The following is a 19,228-nucleotide window of genomic DNA, read 5'->3' as shown; positions in this document are numbered from 1 at the left end:
GTGTTGTAGCAAACATGTATACATCAACAATAATGTTTGTAATCATTATACATGTTCATGAATTACAAAAGGAAATGTACCAAAGTTTTAATCAAAAAAGACAGTATTTCTGACTTTCAAGGCATCTAAAAACAGACCATATAAGTCCAGCATTAGGGAAGAGAAAGTGATTTTATGGCCTATTTTTCCATGATGTGAGTAACAGTTTTCAACAATAATGTCATTAAAACTTGAAATAAAATCGATAAATATGAAAGTGAAAAAATAACAACTAAATAATTTAGATATAACATGACGTGAGAAGGCAGTTGAGTTCTTATCAGAATCAGAATCAGAAAACCTTTATTAGTCCCGCGAGGGGAAATTCGGTTTAACAACAGCAAGAGAAATAAAAAACACCCAGAAATAAAAACGAGAAAGAAAATCTAAATAGAATAAAAGATAAATCTGCTATATAATATATACACAATCATATTTACATAAATAACAAGAGGTGCAGTTAAATATTTATCTTGGTGTGTTCTTGTTGTGGAGTCTGATGGCAGCAGGGAGGAAGGACCTGCGGTACCTCTCCCTCACACACCGGGGATGGAGCATCCTATCACTGATGGAGCTCCTCAATGCCCTCAGTGTGTGCTGGAGAGGGTGAGACAAGTTCCTCCTCATGGAGCCCAGCTTGCTCCGTATCCTCCCTCCAGTCACTAACATTGAGCTCCAGACACAACTACTACAACTTTCCACGGTGAGAGAGACCGTTCGTCACGACGGCTGCTCCTCAGCTGTTGGCACTTTATGTTTTATTAGCTCGCGCATGAGTCTTCTTGACTCGTAACCGTCAGGGTGGGACATCCGGCAGCTATGAGAAAACACATGACCTCACACAACCCCAGGATTTCTTCTTTTCCCCTGTGAAGAAACCAGCTCACGTCAGCGTGTGACGGTGGTTCATGTCTGAGCAGCAGGATTCGTACGAGTCATTCCATCCATACAAAGTAAATGTTGTTTCAGAATGCACTGTCCTATGACCATGAACGGTTATACACATGACAGGCAAGAACAGCTGATTTTACAATATCTTTTAAAAGTTCCAGGTTGTCGTTCAGATGCTATGGTGCAAATATCTCACATATTACTCTTAAATCTGTACAATATTCATCAAGTTAATTAAATATAACCACCATGCTAGTGGAATGTGGGAAGTAATTTGTTTTGGCGACAGTAATTGGTGCCGATCTCAGGGTCAAGTTGACCCGGAGACCAATAACCAAATGTGTTAAGGTTTTCTTAACCAGGAAGGATTTCTTAAAACATTGCTAATTTAATAAAGCTTTAAAATTTCAAGACAATGTGAATGAAGGTAAATCTCTTGATCGGTCAGTAATCAAATCTTATATTTAGTAAAAATAACCTGTTAGATGTTTAAATACAGAATTTAATTGGTGGCACAAACAAATGTGTTTGTTGAATCCCTTCATTCACATTGTCTTGTATTGTTTAGTTTTATTTAGAGATTTATGTATCGATGAAGCTTCATGAAACAGTGTCAAGACAGTAGGGGGCGCCCTTAGCTTAAAAATGAACTTTCAATAGAATAGCTTTACAAACCAATTATTATTTTAAAGCAAAGAGTGACATCTAGTGGACTCAGGAAATAATGACACTGCTTCATGAAGCTTCATCAACACATCACTATTCTTGAGTACAAATCTATGGAATACAAAAGCGCCGTCAACTGGTCTGGGATTGTCTTTGGTTCTGCCCCTGCGTTCCATCCCTGAGATACGTTTATAAAAACTGACCGAAGTGCTTTTATTTTGAAAATGCCAAAGCCCGTCCACCACACTAATGTTTGAGGAGTTATACAAAATCATATTATCAGATTTTCATTTCCCCCATCGATTTACATTGGACGACAAAGCTGAAGGACAAGAAAATCCAAATCTGGGAATCTTCGAGGCCACAACTTCCTCCCTGTGCACAGGATTCTATTCATCGAACGTATCACCTTGTGAATCCCATAAATAACTCCAAACAAAACAAGTGCAGCAAATATTCAAGCCTGTGTTAGCCGGGATTGGACGAATGGCTTTAGTCTGAGGTGAAACACTTCAGTTTGGAGCTATGGATTTGATTCCACATCAGGAACATGTGGGCAGGAAGGAAGCGGTGCACCAACAGGATGTCCTTATAGAAGCAGGGGTTATAGGCGTCCACTGATTTACCGGGGACGTGCAGTCCTGCTGTCTTTACCCCCATGTGAGACGTCGGTGCGAGCCCGGCCTTTTCCAGACACATCCCCATGTAGACGTCGTCTATGGGGAGGACGGTGATGGACCGGGACATGTTGCGTATCACCAGAGCTGTGTGACCGGATAAGAGGAAGCCGCCGCCCCCGCAGTACGGAGGGTATTTGTCCGACTCCTGAACCTGAACCGGGATGTAATACTTGCTCCCCGTGGCTCTGATGGGGCCGACGTATTGAATCAGGTGTCCCGTGAAGAGGTGTCTGCTTCCGCCGTCGTCCCCGAGGCCCTTCAGGTATTCCACCATGTTGTCCGTGTGAGCGAACACATCGTCGTCACCGTTGAGGAGGAAGCGAGCTCCGGGGCAGCGGCTCCGCATCCAGTCCAGGAAGAGCACCTGCTTCAGGGTGAGGTTGTAGAAGGTGTCGCTGAAATCCCACTGGAGAATGTCGCGGTACTTCCTGTTCTCCAGCTTAAGCAGTTCGTTGAGTCTCTGCTTCTCGAATCCTTCGGATGTCGTCCCGGATATGAAAACCCTTCTGATCCGACCGCCTCCCTGAATCCGCTCCGCCGCCCAGGTTTTGCGCAGAACCTCTCTGCGGTCGTAGTTCCCGGGGGAACTCTTTATCACCAGGAGCAGAAAGACGTCTCCGGATTTATCGGGACCCCCGCATTTGTCCGGCACGTCGAGCAGCAACGGGAAGTGGCGACAATGACGGTAAAACAGAAAGTCTTTGATGGACGCGGGAAGAGAGCTGAAGCCAGAGATGTTGGACATGGATAAGTTCTGTTTACACTCCGGCCAGAACACCACACTGGAGCTGTTCTTCCAGAGCGGCCTCTGTTCTTCTTTCATTCCATCCTCTGAAAGGCTTCCGTCTCTTACATCCGGTTGATCTGGGCTGGATATCTCACCAACCTCTCGATAGAGGTGGAGAACAAGAAGAGCCAAAGCTCCCGCCATCAGCCATAGTTTGGCTCTCATGCATTTAATCCATAGAATTCTGTGGAGAAAAAAGAGGAACACTGGAGTTACAAAACAGATCAGCGACTCAACACCTCGTAGACCAATGACCATCCTCAGAAGAGACACTCGTCTAAAGACTTGACCGACCATATTTTCGAAAACATTGATGAGTATCACAGTCGGACGAAAGTCATTGAATGTGCAGTACAGGCCGAATTTTCGACCTGGGATCATTCAAAGTTTTAGAAAATTTCCGGTCTGGTTGACCTTCGTTTATTAAAGTAATGATGGTCCCTCGTTTCTCTTCTTTTGGCAAATCATAATATGAATTATTATAGTTTGTCCAATAAGGATTCTGCACAACACAACTGATGACATTAAAAGGTCAAGAAATTCCATAAAGTAACCCAGACAAGACACACCTGTGAAGTGTTTAAAACCATGTCCGGTGTCTTCCTCTTGAATTCATTAGGAAAATATTATAAGTCTGCAAAGCAGCCATTAGAAAAAATGGTGATTATTTTGAAGAAACTAGACTAAAAGAGATGTTTTCAGTTGTTTCAAATGTGTTTGTTAATGACTTAATTCCACATGTATTCATTCATTGATGCCTTCAGTGATAATCTATGACCTACATAGTCATGAAAACAAAAAAACAAAAAACTTTTGGCCTGTACTGTTCTTTACAAGCTTCTAAACATCTTTTACCGGGCTGTCATTGGGACTGTTCTCCTTTTTCGGTGAGAACAACTTTGCAGCTAAATGTGGAAAAAAACGGAAACTGTGGTTATTAGACTTAGACATTAGACTTAGACAACCTTTATTGTCATTCTAGATGTACAAAGTGTGTTATAAAGTTCAAAGATTTAGAAATAAATACCGTCTACTGTGTCTACTAAAAAAGTGCAAGAAGCAGTTTTTAAATAAATAAGAAACCATTTTTCGTAACAACAATTTAAAACCTCACCATAAAAACCGTACTAAAGATAAGTCAAACACAATTTAAAACTATGGATCGAATAAAAAAACAATATACGGACACTGCAGCATTTGCTTTGGCAGTGGACTTCAACATAACATCATCATCACTTAGTTCGAGTTCAGCAGTCATGATTACATCTGATGATAAAACTCCAGGGTTGAGTCAGTACTTGGGTGACTTAGGCAAGTCTGTCAAACTGAGGTGGGTGTTGTATTTGAAAAAGACATTTCTCTAGTACAACACTGCAAAAAACTGACCAGAAACAACTGAGAAAAATGTTTAAACTTCGGAAAATGATGTCACAACACAATCTGGAGTTTATAATCCATGTGTATTTTGGTGTCTAAACAAGAAGGAATTGTCTCGCCTGCAGTTAATACAAAACTCTGCAGCGAGATTTTTGACCCGCTCTAGTAGAAGAACTCACATTTCCCTATCTTTAAAACTCTTTATTGGCGGCCAGTTTCTTTCAGGATCAACTTTAAACTTCTAAACCTTCCATCAGTGATCTGATCCAGACTTACAACTCAGCTCAGGCTCTGAGGTCAGTGGATCAGAATCTACTGATGGTTCCTGAACACGCTTCAGGACCAGAGGAGAGAAATCCTTCCAGACTGTTGCTCCTAAGCTTTGGGACGATCTTCCTCTGTGTTTGATAGATCTACTCCTTCGAGAAACATCTTAAGACCTTTTTATTTGTACGTGCTTTTTCCTGATCTTCTGGGACTCATTTGTTTGTTTTACGTTGTCTTGGCCTTTTAGAGTTTTTAAATGTGTATGTATTTTTAACTGTGTGCTGGTTTTGATTGTTCAAGCGCTTTGTGACCCCTGTCTAGAAAGGTGCTTTACAAATAACTGCGATGCACCTCTTGCTATCCTAGCATTAGCATTGCAACTTTAAAACAAATAACAGCATCAAAAAGGTTCTTCTGATATAATGTTTATCTATCTGTGGTTAATTTTAGGCCATGGAATTCCCAGGAAAATAAGTCTTAGAAGTCTTTGGTGTTTTTCCCTTTTTTCTTTTGAACTCTATTTAAAACGGAAAATAATAACTCTTTATCTGGGTAATAAAAAAAACCCAGAGTACTGCTCATTGTTTCACATCACATTATAGGGTGCAGAGGGTGGTTAATTTTAGGACATGGCTTAAATACCAATGTCAATACTCTGTTATCCAAGTCCAGCAGCTGCTCTTCTGACAACATTGCGACAGGAAACGGTCTTTGAAACACACTGCATGCACGCTTTGTCAATGGATGACAATGGTAACATTCTGATACCTTCAAATTCAATCAGGTCCATGGAATTGAAGCTTTGATTTAAAGCTGTAAACTTAAAACAATAAACTGTAGATAAGATACAGTTCAAAGTGACGCCCGTTTTACTTACACAAGGAGTGATAATAACACACAGAATAATATGAAATCTGATATGATCTGTTCTTCATCCAACTTCTATCTGAAGCAAAGAACCTCTGGGTTTTACGGGGTTTAGTATATATAGTGTTCATGCCCCATCACAGTTAGGAAAAAAAAAGGAAAACAACAAACCCAAAATTTGCAGGAATAATGAAGAAGTAAATGGATGTTAATGGATGGTAAAGACGACTTTGAAAAACGAAAGAGGTGGATTTTCTTTTGGTTTGTTACTTGTGCTGTGTCTCAAATCGCATACTACTCTTAGTATGCTAGAAGTTAGTATGCATCAGTTTAGTGTACGTACTAACTAGTACGCAAATTCTCCACAGATAGTATGTCTCAAATCAAACACTGCTGCTACACACTAACAGGAGATCACATGACAGCTTATTCTTCTACTTCTATTTAACGATGTTTCAACCAGCTGTTTGAATGCTATCGCCACCTGCTGGCAGCACGTATTGCAACTTTGGAAAAAGAAATAAAGAAAAAATATGAGAATCTAAATATTCGCGAGATATTTAAGCTGGTATCAGCAGCGAAGACGTGTTTATCCTCCTACTGCTGCGGAAAATGCACCTGTAAGTATATGAATATATATGCATTTATATATGACGTAACTTCCGTTTAAAACGTCACTAAGATGGCGGCTGTTTAGTGTGGTTAGTGTCCATCGAACCATGCTCAGTTTTGTGGGCGTGTTAGTACGCCAATTTAGTGTGCATGGTGCACTAAATTTCGCATACTAAGAATTGAGACGCACTAACGCACTAAAAATACTAACTTTTAGTATGCTAGTATGCGATTTGAGACACAGCAATAATGTTCAAGTATTAAAAATGGCTTCTCTTACATCACAACAAACTAAAAGGCCAAATAAGGAATCGCCAAATCATATTTTTTGCCTTAAAAAAAATCAAAGTAGTCATTTTCCCTGTTGAAATCATGACCTGAAGAGATGTTTTAGATAAGATAAGGAACAACAATCATGGACGTCAACGATAATACAGACTTTCAATAGCAGTTAAACGAATGTTAAAGAAGATGAAAGTGGTTGGTGAAGGAGGACAAATGAAGATATATCGAGCCTCCAACAACGAAATGACAATGTCACACTCATACTTCCTGTTTCCGACCGTTCGGCTGAAGTACAATTGGCCCAGACTGCTAAAATATCTTGGCCTTTTGCATGATTGAGTTTGACGTCCCTGTGCTTCGATGATTCAAAAGAAAGCCATGTGGTTTGTAGTTGATATCGATGTCATCAACAAAGAGTTGTGTGGAGATAAGTAAGTAAGTAAGTCATTTATATTTGTAGAGCGCTTTACCAGACCAGGGTCACAAACAGAGGCAGGGTTGTACGTGGCTACCGGGAACTTCCCTGGTGGGGAACTTGTTGATACTTTAGGTGAAAATTAACAAACATAGTTAACTTTTGTATAACGTTGTATCTAGACACTCACCGACTGGATGTTTCCTGTTTTTTATCAACCTGCCTTTGCAAAAAAATAAATGCTCAGGGTCTTATCTTGTAAATGGCACATAAACCTTTACAAAAATTAAATGGAAATGGTAATTCAGCATCTTTAGTGCATTTATAGCTACTTCAGCAAGTGAAGAGAAGCATCATAAACGTTGTTATGTATGTGTTTATACATGACCTTCATGGGATCATCATCGTATGATTCGGGTTGTATGGTGGAAATATGATTACTTTTGTATGTGTGTACGTGTCTGGCATTATATTGCTTAATAACATAATCTTATGTACATATTTAATTAATATTATATATTAACTATTCATTTTTATAAAGTACTGATGATGATAATGTGCTTGTATTGGTTAACTAGCATAATTAACATTACTAATATGTTTTTTTCTAGATTGAAGATGATCCAGCTGTGGACAGAGAAGATCTCTGTACAAGCTCCATTATTTTTATGGTTAGGCTGATGAAAATAACTAACACCAAAAACTGCCATCCTTATAGTTTGTTAACAGTGCAGTGTTAATGATTTACTAATATAACTAACAATACTAATCTTTTGTAGCCTGAAGATGATGCTGTGTTGATAAAGATAGTGAAGTCAAGGAAGCTCCTCATGCAGCAGTTGATTATTTCATCAAACCAAAGCCACAAACATTAGAAACTCTTCCTTCATTTTCACCCACAGCAAAAGTCAGACAACCATGTAGTCTGAGGGCATTTTTCAGCAAAGATGGTTCAAACAGGATATGCTATCGTACGATAAGGACACAGGAGCACCCTTTTGTTTCTTTGCATGGCTTATACTAATCCTAGGGATAGCGGCTCCTTCATCACTGGCAACTTAACACACATTCACCTTAGAGTCCATGATCAAAGTAATATTCGCCGATGTGCCGAGGCATACTTCCTAAGGTCGTTTAGAAAAACAATTAAGGACCTTCTCCTGGACCTCAGATGTCTCTTCATATGCCTGTCGTATCACCTGTCGTACCGTAGTGCAGCACCGTGCAGCGTCTCTCTCGCTCCAAGCAGAACAATCTTTTTTCTTTTTGTTCGCCTTATTTCTGGAGCATCCGTGAACATATACATTTATTTTTGGACCAACATCCTCCGAAGTCGAATCGGGCCGAGGACAAGTCTGAAAAACTTCCCGGTGAGCGCATTCGTCAAACTTTCCTCTCACTATGTCTCCTTCTCCCTCCTCTGTTCTTTCCTGCTCGGTGTGTAAGATGTTTAGTTACACTTCTATCTCCTTTAGAGATAGCATTAGTTGTGTAAAGTGTAGCCTGTTAGCTAGACTGGAGGTGAAGCTCGTTGAACTAGAGAGCCGGTTGTGCGCTGTCGAAGCTAAACCGCTAGCTAGCCAGTGTCAGGTAGACAGTGCGCAGCCACATAGCCTAGCAGGTAGTCCTCCAGCAATTCCCGAGCAGCCGGGAAACCAGGGTCGGTGGGTGACTGTTCGTGGGAGGAATAGTTCCCGGCCAAAGTCAACGGAGCACCACCAACCCCTTAGCGTTTCGAACAGATTTTCTCCACTCGACAAGTCACCGGTCGAGGAACCTGCTCTGTTCATAGGCGATTCCATTCTTCGGAACGTTAAACTCGCGAAGCCAGCGAGAGTCGTCTGCATTCCTGGGGCCAGAGCGGGCGACATTGAATCAAATTTAAAGCTGCTGGCTAAAGCTAAACATAAATAAATACAGCTTAAAAAATGATGTGAGGCTTCAATAGAATAACTTTTCAAAGCAATAGATTATAGAACAAAGAGTGACATATAGTGGACACAGGAAATAATGACACTGTTTCATGAAGCTTCATCGACACATCACTAGGTGTAACGTCTACACCAGCTCGATGGAATACATCCAAATTGACCGTGTGAGTAACCAGCAGTTCATCCATGCACCATTAGAGGGGGGAACATAAACATGGAAACAAGTGGCCGTGACAAGAGACCAGCCTCTCCCGCTGTGTAAACCTGAGGGTAAATATACTCGCGAGGCACTTCTCAAGATGAGAAAAGATGAGAAAACACAGAGAATGATGTCCATTGTTTCCTGTTTGTGAAACACTCACCTCATCGCGTCGCCGTGACCACTTCCAACTCAGACTTGACCCTGACGACAGAACCGAACCTAAGAAGAAGTCAAACAAATTCTCTGCATCATTTTTCATGTTTGAGGCTGAGTATGGAAGTTATTACGACAAGTTAAAAAACGCAGTTTACATTTAAAATAATTTGAATAATAAAGATCATCGAAGGGATTTAGCAGAAGAAATAAAAATGTCACAGCTGTGAACTCGAAAAATGTGACGCTAACCTCATACATTCCATATTAATATTTATAGTAAAAAAGTATAAAACCCACAATTGAACAATACTAAGGTTACTTTGATGTATGGTTTTTCAATTCCACGACAATAAAACTTCCTGCAACTCACTTTTCTAGACTCAGAAGCGGGTTCAGTGGACGGGGCTTAAATGAATGTTCTAACGTCAACATTTGAATTAAAAGAGTGTTGTGTCCAAACAGAAACATACTGATGAGTAACATATATTTAAGACACACTTATACCACACATTAGTTTAACTTTAAAACAATTTCTCGCCTGTTTTTTATTTATTTTATTTCATCCCATGAGGTCTTTTTTCATTATTCCATGTTCCCATTGTTAAAATCATTTCAACACATTAAACTTCCTTACTTTACATTAAAATGAATCTCATTTTTTTATTGTTTAATTAATTTGTTAAAAACAAACATTTTCGCAGCCTCTCAAAGACTATTGTTGTTCAAAAATTGATTTATGATAGTAAAATGATCCTGCGTTTTGGTTTAAAAAAAATATATATATATATATATGGAAGTAACCATTGAATCTTCGCACAAGAACAAAACCGGGATCATAAAATCGTGAAACAACTTTTTCCAGATAAAACTTTTACTCCAGACTGTCGCGTGTAAGAAGAATAACGGAAGATAAATTGACTAAAGAAAGTATTTAAAAAAATTAAAAAAAACTCACCGCGACTCCAGCAGGATATCGAAGTGTGTTCGTGGGGAACGGAGGAGCGAAGTCAGAAGGGAGAGGCGAACATATGCGGTCCCTCTACGTCCTCTACGTCCACACCCACTTTAATATAAGAATCTAAACGGAAATCACTCGAAAGTTTCGCCTTCTTTCAGTCTTTGGAAAAAAAATAAATTATAATAATAACGGGTTTTGACGTTGTTACGCAAATAGTAGTTTCAGTGCAACGTGATGACGCAATAATTACGAAAATACGGATTTTAAAATGTCTGTTTTTTTTTCTTCTTGTTATTTCGTTTAAATCGTCCCAACAGTGACGTCATGTCAACCAAACACACGCAGTTACATCTTTTGAACGACAGAAGATAAGGAGTCACGTGACTCCATCCGTCTTCTTGTCGACATGTAATAAAGGTAGGTTTTCTTTTTCTTTTTTTCTATGTTCTCTTTTTCTTGTCTTTGTTTTTTTTTTTTGCTTCTCCGTGTGACCTTGCGAATGGAATTTGTATTTTCTAGTTAACTTTGTTGCCTCTAGCTAGTTGTTATAGCTAACTGTGAAAGCTAACTTTAGCAATACGTATAGTATTATAAGACATTTATTTTAGAAATTCACATTGCTTAAGACAAATAGCATTTAGAAGAATCCCTATCAATGCTTATCATAACGTTTTTGTTTTGTTGAGACTACACGTAACATTAAAACCCCCTGTAATAATGTCAGTTATCAACATGCTAAGCTAGCAAGCATAGCATTAATAACGTCAGTTATCAACATGCTAAGCTAGCAAGCATAGCATTAATAACGTCAGTTATCAACAGTCTAAGCTAGCAAGCATAGCATTAATAATGTCAGTTAATTATAATAATAACGGGTTTTAACGTTGTTACGCAAATAGTAGTTTCAGTGCAACGTGATGACGCAAGAATTACGAAAATACAGATTTTAAAATGTCTGTTTTTTTTTCTTCTTGTTATTTCGTTTAAATCGTCCCAACAGTGACGTCATGTCACTAACATCAAAGAACCACTGCCCCGGAACAGACGCCCCCTGGACAGGAAACTTTCCCTTAAATGTAGAGACGACCCATAACCCAGGACCGTCTTTCCCGGAGCTATCGACCTGTAGAGCTGCCGGCAAAGATCGAGTCCTTTCGATCGTAAAGTTGTATCTTTGTTTGACTTGTAGCGGCGAATAAACGACCCGTACACTCTGCATTTTGACCTTTTCTCTCCATAAAGCAAAGTATTAAGACCCGGACGTGACGTCGTGTTGGAGCGACAGAAACGGACTAGTTTTAATCGTTTTAATTGGTGCGAGTGACCCGGATTTGTTTGGAGATTCTAGGACGAAAAGACGGCGACTGAGGCCAGTCAGACGAACGGGCCCAAAATATGGTAAGCAGAAAACCTTTTATTTAATTTCTGCATTAAGTTTCGTCTGGCTGAGTTAATCGATTTAGAAGCCGTATGAGTGGATGGGTTGTGCGTTGATTCCGCTTGTAAGGCAAGCAAACATATAACTTCCTGTTTTGGTTTTATTTTCCGTTACGACTCTTGGCACCTAAAGTAATCACAGATAGGACATAATTGGCCGTGGGTTCTATCGAGTGACAAATATATCTCTATTTAGCACGCTTTAAAGGCATTTAATTCACCCTTTTAGAGAGGCTTAATCCCCTTGAGTACGAACGGCGTGTGAATGGGAAAAAATAGAGCTTTTTATAGGTTACGCTGCCTTATGAATACTTATGTTATGATAAAAAACAAAAACCAACTTTCTTGATTAATGCAACGTTAACGCTAATGTGTGTTTTTCAAGTTTTAAATAAAGACATTTATAGCTTTCTTAAATTTCTATTGGCTAAAAAAGATAGTTTTTTTCTTGTAAGTTTTATGCTGCGAGTTTATTTTTAAAAGAGGGAAAAAACGGCTTACTATATTTAAATAGAAGTTTCACGGTCAACTGCCGTGGAATTCTATTGGTTGAAAAAAGCGTTTTTTGCTTGTGAATTTCATGTTGCAAGTTTTTTTTATACAAATTTTTGGTAATTATAAAATAAGTATTCAAAGTTTTACGAATTCAAATACTCTTGTTGTTTCTTATGTTACGTTGGTTGCATAGTGAGTACCTATATTGTGATAAAAAAAATAACGACTTTCTTGACTAAATGCGACGTTAATGCTAATACGTGTTTTTCAAGTTTTGTGAAAAGAAATTCTTCAGTTTCTATTGGTTTAAAAAAGAGTTTTTTCTTGTAAGTTCTATGAGTTTTTTTTAAAATGGTAAAATTAACTTTATTTGATTGTCATGTCATAATAAAGTTTGGGATTATAATATAGGTATTCAAGCGTGACAGTTCTCTTATAGAGAGGGAGACGAACAATTGGTGTAAAAATAAATAAAATAAAAATAAAAAAAATAAGGAAAAAATAAAATAAATAAAAATAAGAAATGGATTTATCTGAACTGCGGGTAAAATGGCAGTCTTGTGGAATAGGATCATGTGGTGCTGTATTGTTTCGCTCTGTAAGTTCGTATGTGGAAAAAATTGATCCGTTGGATCGGAAAAATGTTGTAAAAAACTGGTATAAATGGGCTAAAAAGCAAAGAAAGGTTGGAAATCTGCCTGATTGGGGGAAATGCGTATGCCTGAAGAAGATATTCTTGGTGAAAATGTGAAAAATATTAATCTAGAACTTGAAGTCATTAGGAGGAGAAAAACAAGCATGTTGTTTAGTGAAAAACACAGAGACTGGCTTTGTTAGAAAAAACTAAAACTGATAGAGACAGATTTTTTGTGATTATGGAAATGGTAAAAATGATAAAGTTAAATACTGAAGTGATGGCACCAGTGAAAGCTGTTAAAAAGGAAGTTGTTGATGAAAATAATGTAACTGAAAAAACTGATTCACCACCACCTGACCTCGAAGGTGGAAACCAAAATGTAAACTCACAAATGTTGTCTGATAGATTGCAAAAAATGGTAATGAAAGAGAAAGTGAACACCCAGGCTCCAGTGTTCAATGTTACAGGAGGGCAGCTGATGATGGATCAAGATGGTAATGAAATAGATAAAACAAAAATGATGAATTTAAAAGAGATTATGGATAATGTAGCAATAATAACACACAGGCAAGAAATTCTCACAAGAGATCTGTTAGACTCAGCAGAAAAAACACTTAACATATTTGAAATAGCAATAAGACAAGAAAAAGTAGGTAAAGATGTGAGTGCAGCCATGACAAGTACACTTGGAACTATAGAGCAGCTGTGTGAGGAGGTAGATGACAAATCAGAAAAATTGATGTGAATGAACTGATGTCATGCATGCACAAAGATTTGGAAGCTGAACAGCGGCAGCAAATGGCGGCAGCCCAACAGTATTTCACACCAGGCAACGACTGCTGCTTTTTATGTGGTAAACCAGGTCACTGGAGAAATGAATGTCCTTTCTACCCACAGATCCCAGCACATTACAAATCTCTTAAAATAAAAAGGGGATGTAGATTTTACAGTAGTCATGCAGGACCACAGTTCCGCAAGCCGAGTAGAAGGGGCCGGCATCTACTTCCCCTACCTGATATGAATCCTCAGCCCTCATCAAAATAGTGATAGCAGAAAGAAAAGCTAAAAACAACAGATAAATAATCATCAAGACGAAGGAATTCAATTTCATGGCTATTACTAACTGAATGTGTTAAGTTGTGTAACTACAGGACAGGAGATGTTTTAAATCAGCTGCACAGAGGCTGGAGCGAGTTGTGTTGTGTGAGGACAGTTAAAACAAAGGACACGGACCCCTGCCGACATTCCACAGGTTGTAAACAATTCCACATGAACCATGGTGCAACAGAGGAGATGATGTCAGGCTCATGGAGAAAGTGACTTCTGTGTCCAGTTGTAGGTTGTAGGTAAGGAGAAGAATTTTGAGTAGTAATGGAGGTGTGAATCAGGTTGTAGAAGTGGAGGTGTTGCTGAAATGGTCAGTTAAGAAAGGTCTTTAATGTAATTAATGATAAAAACAATTGGTCAAAAGGAAAGATGTTTTTTTGGGCAAGACGGTGATGCACAGGGGATTCTAGTTGGCTTTGAAAAAACATTGCATTACAAAGCCCATGAGATGTTTTATCAGGAATTTGTTAATTACAGAAGTTGAATTTATCAATGAAAGTGAAAATGGTTACTTTTGCATCCTTACTGTACAATGCTTTACAATCTCATTTAGAAGACATGGTTCTGACAGGGAAGTCTTCGCAACATAAATAAATAGTGTTGACATTCATTTGAAAAATGACTTGAAAGGTTTCATATAAAATAGATGTAGGTTTTAATTCAATGGTAATGGAATGATTTCCAAAGTTCAGCACAGGTGAGGTCAGACAACATAACACCCCAGTTTCAATTTTGCAGAAAGAAAAGTTGTATGTTTTTCTTGTATTTAACGGATATGTCTAGTTCTCCTTTTACAGTTGAAGGAGACCGGAAGCCTTAAAATGACCTAACAAAGGTCATGGATGATCCAGATTTAAATAAGCAATCAGGTGGAGATACCTGGAATGTGACACAGCAGGGGGTGGCACCAACACCAGTGCAGAACAGTCACACCATCATTTAAAGAAAACCTGGTAAAATAACATCTTAAGACTCTCACAGGTTCCACAAGAAGGACTACAGCAGAGACGGCGTAGTTAAACAGGGGGAGTTGGATCAAGGTGATTTTTGAGATGATCAGACAACAGTAGCCCAAAGGACAGGTAACATAAAAAGATGTCATGTGTCCTCTAGGGGAGGTTGATGTATGGATGGCATGAATGGAATGAGCAATGAATGAACAGTGAACAGTAGTGGTGACAGTGATGTTCCTAATTTGGGGATTCCTGGTTTTATGTCCTAAATGGGGGACGCCCCGGGTAAATCAAAGTGAAAAAGAAAAGAAAAATTAAAAAATAAGCAAACAAAAACTAAGAATGAACCTAAAAACTTAAACTACACTAACAATAAAAAATAGCTCATTTAGATTAAAACTAAAAATGATCTAGATTTAAAATAAACTAAAGAAGAAATAAAATATATATTAAAAGTAGAAATAAAAAAAATATATAAAAAATGTAAAGAACCAATATGGAAATAATAAAAATACAAAATAAACACGAACAACAAAACAAATGGGGTAAAAGAACATGTATTGTGGTCGACTCATACTGCCAGATAACAGGCAGAGGGCAGCGGACGTATATTACTCTCTCCAATCAGTGGACGCAGGATTTTCTGACCTGGATGAGTAAACGCACTCAGAAGCATCAACCACATTCCCCATCAGAAGAAACAAGCGGATAAGTACATGGGGAAATTACCCAATTCTATTACATTAATAAAAAACATTTTTTTGGTCAGAGCTACTCCTGAATGAAGGTTGTTTGTGTGTAGGTTCAAGAAGATGGACTCGGAGAAGATTGAAGAAGACTGATTTCTGGGATCGGTTTTTCCTCTGCACACCTGGAATCGGAACATGGACGAAGAGGACTAGATGACGAAGAAGAACAGTCACACCGACTATGGAAGATGAAGAACAATCGGACCAACAGCAAATTATGATGATGACAACGATAATGCTGATGGACTGGACTACTGAGAAACATGAAAGAATGATGAAAGACCACTTCTAAATAAGGCCAAACCTTGTGTCACCGTTTTAAAATGTTTTAACATAACAGACAGATGATTATATTTTCGGTTATACATATAGCGTGTGCAGGTACATGATAATAATATGTTATTGGGAAAATGATAATATTAGATAATATAATAATAAAGTAATGATAAAATATTGCTGCGGAACAACCATTTACTTAGAAAATTGGACCTTTTTGTTTATGACGTGACCTGTAAAGGCCACGTCAACAGGGGGAGTTGTTAGATTGGAATTTATTCTACACTATACGTATACGCCATAAGTTAAATTAATGCTAAAAAGATGATCGAAATATAGAGTATAATAATACTAGCCTCATCTAAGAGCTTAAACATTTGAATACACATTCACAACCAACATTTCACTTTCATACTGATATACACTGTCTCAAGGGAAGCTTGAAACAGACTAGAGATTATTCAGCGATTTAATGAAGGACTGTCTGTCTGCTCTGTTCACACCTGTGGACGTGAAACAAAAGGGCAACACGGAACACACCCAAAAGAGGGGGGCTGGAAGACAAAGGAATCCGCCCACACAACAGGAAAGCAAGGATGTTGCTCTCCAGGTGACTTGAAACAGGAACTAACATCAAAGAACCACTGCCCCGGAACAGACGCCCCCTGGACAGGAAACTTTCCCTTAAATGTAGAGACGACCCATAATCCAGGACCGTCTTTCCCGGAGCTATCGACCTGTAGAGCTGCCGGCAAAGATCGAGTCCTTTCGATCGTAAAGTTGTATCTTTGTTTGACTTGTAGCGGCGAATTTGTCTCTGAAAATATGCAGAGAAAACTCAAATTAATATCCAAGATTGAACAAAGTAGTAGTCATAAGTAGTTTAAATATACTGTATTGGAAACATAGTTACGGTGTATTTATGTTGATTCAATTCATGCAGATGGCGGATAAATGTAGTACATGAAAACTAAACCCACAACATTTATGAAAATGAGAACTAAAGTGAAAACAGAAAAATAAAATTTTAAAAATAAAAAAGGGGAAAACTTGACATTTGAAGAAAGTCCGTTTTGGTCCAAGTCCTCTCTGGAGTCCCGTCTGAAAGATATAAATGAGAAACAATATTTCTTACGTCACAAAATACAATATATCATGAGCCGAGAGTACATTCAGAAATGCAATTAAAACATCCTGAAGCCTTAGTTAATACCAGAGAGATAAATATTTTAATTGATAATAAAGGAATGTAAATAGACATCATTTCACTTCACTCAATTAGAAGTTGTTTCAAACAATTATTTCTAAAAACTTCCCATGATCAATAGTGTCATAGTCAGTGTGTTGCTGCCTCAGCTTGACTCTGTCGCTCAAACCTCTTCTGCTGATGAGCTTCATGACGTCTATGACGCTCCAACACTTCTTGTCTCCTGCGGACTTGCTGTCTATGAAGAGACATCTGAGGTCCAGGAGAAGGTCCTTAATTGTTTTTTAGACGACCTTAGGAAGTATGCCTCGGCAGAATTTGGGTGAATATTACTTTGATCATGGACTCTAAGGTGAATGTGTGTTAAGTTGCCAGTGATGAAGGAGCCACTATCCCTAGGATTAGTATAAGCCATGCAAAGAAACAAAAGAGTGCTCCTGTGTCCTTATCGTTCGATAGCATATCCTGTTTGAACCATCTTTGCTGAAAAATGCCCTCTGACTACATGGTTGTCTGACTTTTACTGTGGGTGAAAATGAAGGAAGAGTTTCTAATGTTTGTGGCTTTGGTTTGATGAAATAATCAACTGCTGCATGAGGAGCTTCCTTGACTTCACTATCTTTATCAACAGCAGCATCATCTTCAGGCTACAAAAGATAAGTATTGTTAGTTATATTAGTAAATCATTAACACTGCACTGTTAACAAACTATGAGGATGGCAGTTTTTGGTGTTAGTTATTTTCATCAGCCTAACCATAACAATAATGGAGCTTGTACAGAGATCTTCTCTGTCCACAGCTGGATCATCTTCAATCTAGAAAAAAACATATTAGTAAATTAAATACATTATCATCATCAGTACTATATTAAAAATAAATAGTTAATATATAATATTAGTTAAATATGTACATAAGATTATGTAAGGTTATTAAGCAATATAATGCCAGACACGTACACAATAACAAATATTTCCACCATACAATTCGAACCATCCAATGATGATCCCATGAAGGTCATGTATAAACACATACATAACTACGTTTATGATGCTTCTCTTCACTTGCTGAAGTAGCTATAAATGCACTAAAGATGCTGAATTATCATTTCCATTTATTTTTTGTACAAGTTTATGTGCCATTTACAAGATAAGACCCTGACAATTTTTTTTTTTTGCAAAGGCAGGTTGATAAAAACAGGAAACATCCAGTCGGTGAGTGTCTAGATCAGTGGTTCTTAACCTGGGTTTGATCGAACCCTAGGGGTTCGGTGAGTCGGTCTCAGGGGTTCGGCTGAGCCTCCGCGGCGGAGGTCCGGACACACCCGAATTATCGTATAAATTCGTGATGACACACCATGGCCATCACCGGCTGCAGATGATCATGCTACACTGTTTGGAAAATCCGTGCTGCGGTGAATTTAGTGCGCTCAGTAGTCAACGTGCAACTGTCATGGTAGTACGTGATTTCTTTGTTAATATTTTAATCCATACTAACTATGTTGGGAAAAAGAAGCAAGTGGTCGGACAAATATGTACAACTTGGATTCACATGTATCACGGAATGTGATCGTACTATCAGCATGATTTGCAACGCCAAGTTGAGCAACTCTAATCTCACACTGGCAAAACTAAAGGAACACTTTAGACGGGGAATACAGAAACATATCATATACATATCTATGTCTTGAATTTAAAAAAAATCATATTTTATTTTTCACTAAAGAGGGGTTCGGTGAGTGCGCATATGAAACTGGTGGGGTTCAGTACCTCCAACAAGGTTAAGAACCATTGGTCTAGATACAACTTTTTCCAAAGCTTAACTATGTTTGCTAATTTTCACCTGAAGTAGCAACAAGTTCCAAATATAACTTACCATCATGAGGTCTACACCTTCTTTCCCAGTGCTACTTCTGGGTTCGGTCCGTTCGGTCCACCGATGATGACATCATCATCGGTGGACCGAACGGCCACCAAATAGTTCCATTATTTAAAATCTTGTAGCTGCAAGTTGACTAATTATTTTTTATCCCTGAGCTTTTCAGCACCACCTTTGCGTCTTATATGCTCCATTTTCCCAGAATTAGCTTGTTATCGATTGTATATCGAAGTTCTAGCTCTGCTACAGAAGCTTGATTGACAGGTGAGAAATGGCCCAAAAACCCACTGGCCCACCGGGGAAGTCCCCGGTAGCCCCGTATGCCAGTCCGCCCCTAGTTTCAAATGAACATTCACTCC

The 19,228-nt window shown here is 38.5% G+C and overlaps 1 protein-coding gene across 1 annotated transcript; it reads right to left on the bottom strand.

Moving 5' to 3' along the window:
* Positions 1–327: 327 nt before the first annotated feature.
* Positions 328–10,462, bottom strand: LOC148085308 (N-acetyllactosaminide beta-1,3-N-acetylglucosaminyltransferase 3-like). Its single transcript, XM_087783480.1, has 3 exons — positions 10,131–10,462; positions 9,180–9,238; positions 328–3,247 (listed from the first exon to the last, which is right to left on the bottom strand). Exons 2-3 carry the CDS (start codon positions 9,182–9,184, stop codon positions 2,089–2,091), a joined length of 1,164 nt encoding a protein of 387 aa, XP_087639606.1. The 5' UTR covers positions 9,185–9,238; positions 10,131–10,462; the 3' UTR covers positions 328–2,088.
* Between the last annotated feature and the right edge of the window lie 8,766 nt (positions 10,463–19,228).

This window comes from Callionymus lyra, chromosome 2, assembly GCF_982586985.1.
Source record: "Callionymus lyra chromosome 2, fCalLyr1.hap1.1, whole genome shotgun sequence".
Lineage (NCBI taxonomy): Eukaryota > Metazoa > Chordata > Actinopteri > Syngnathiformes > Callionymidae > Callionymus > Callionymus lyra.
The sequence above is the reverse complement of the archived record's forward strand: the minus strand, read 5'-3'. Positions and strand labels throughout refer to the sequence as shown.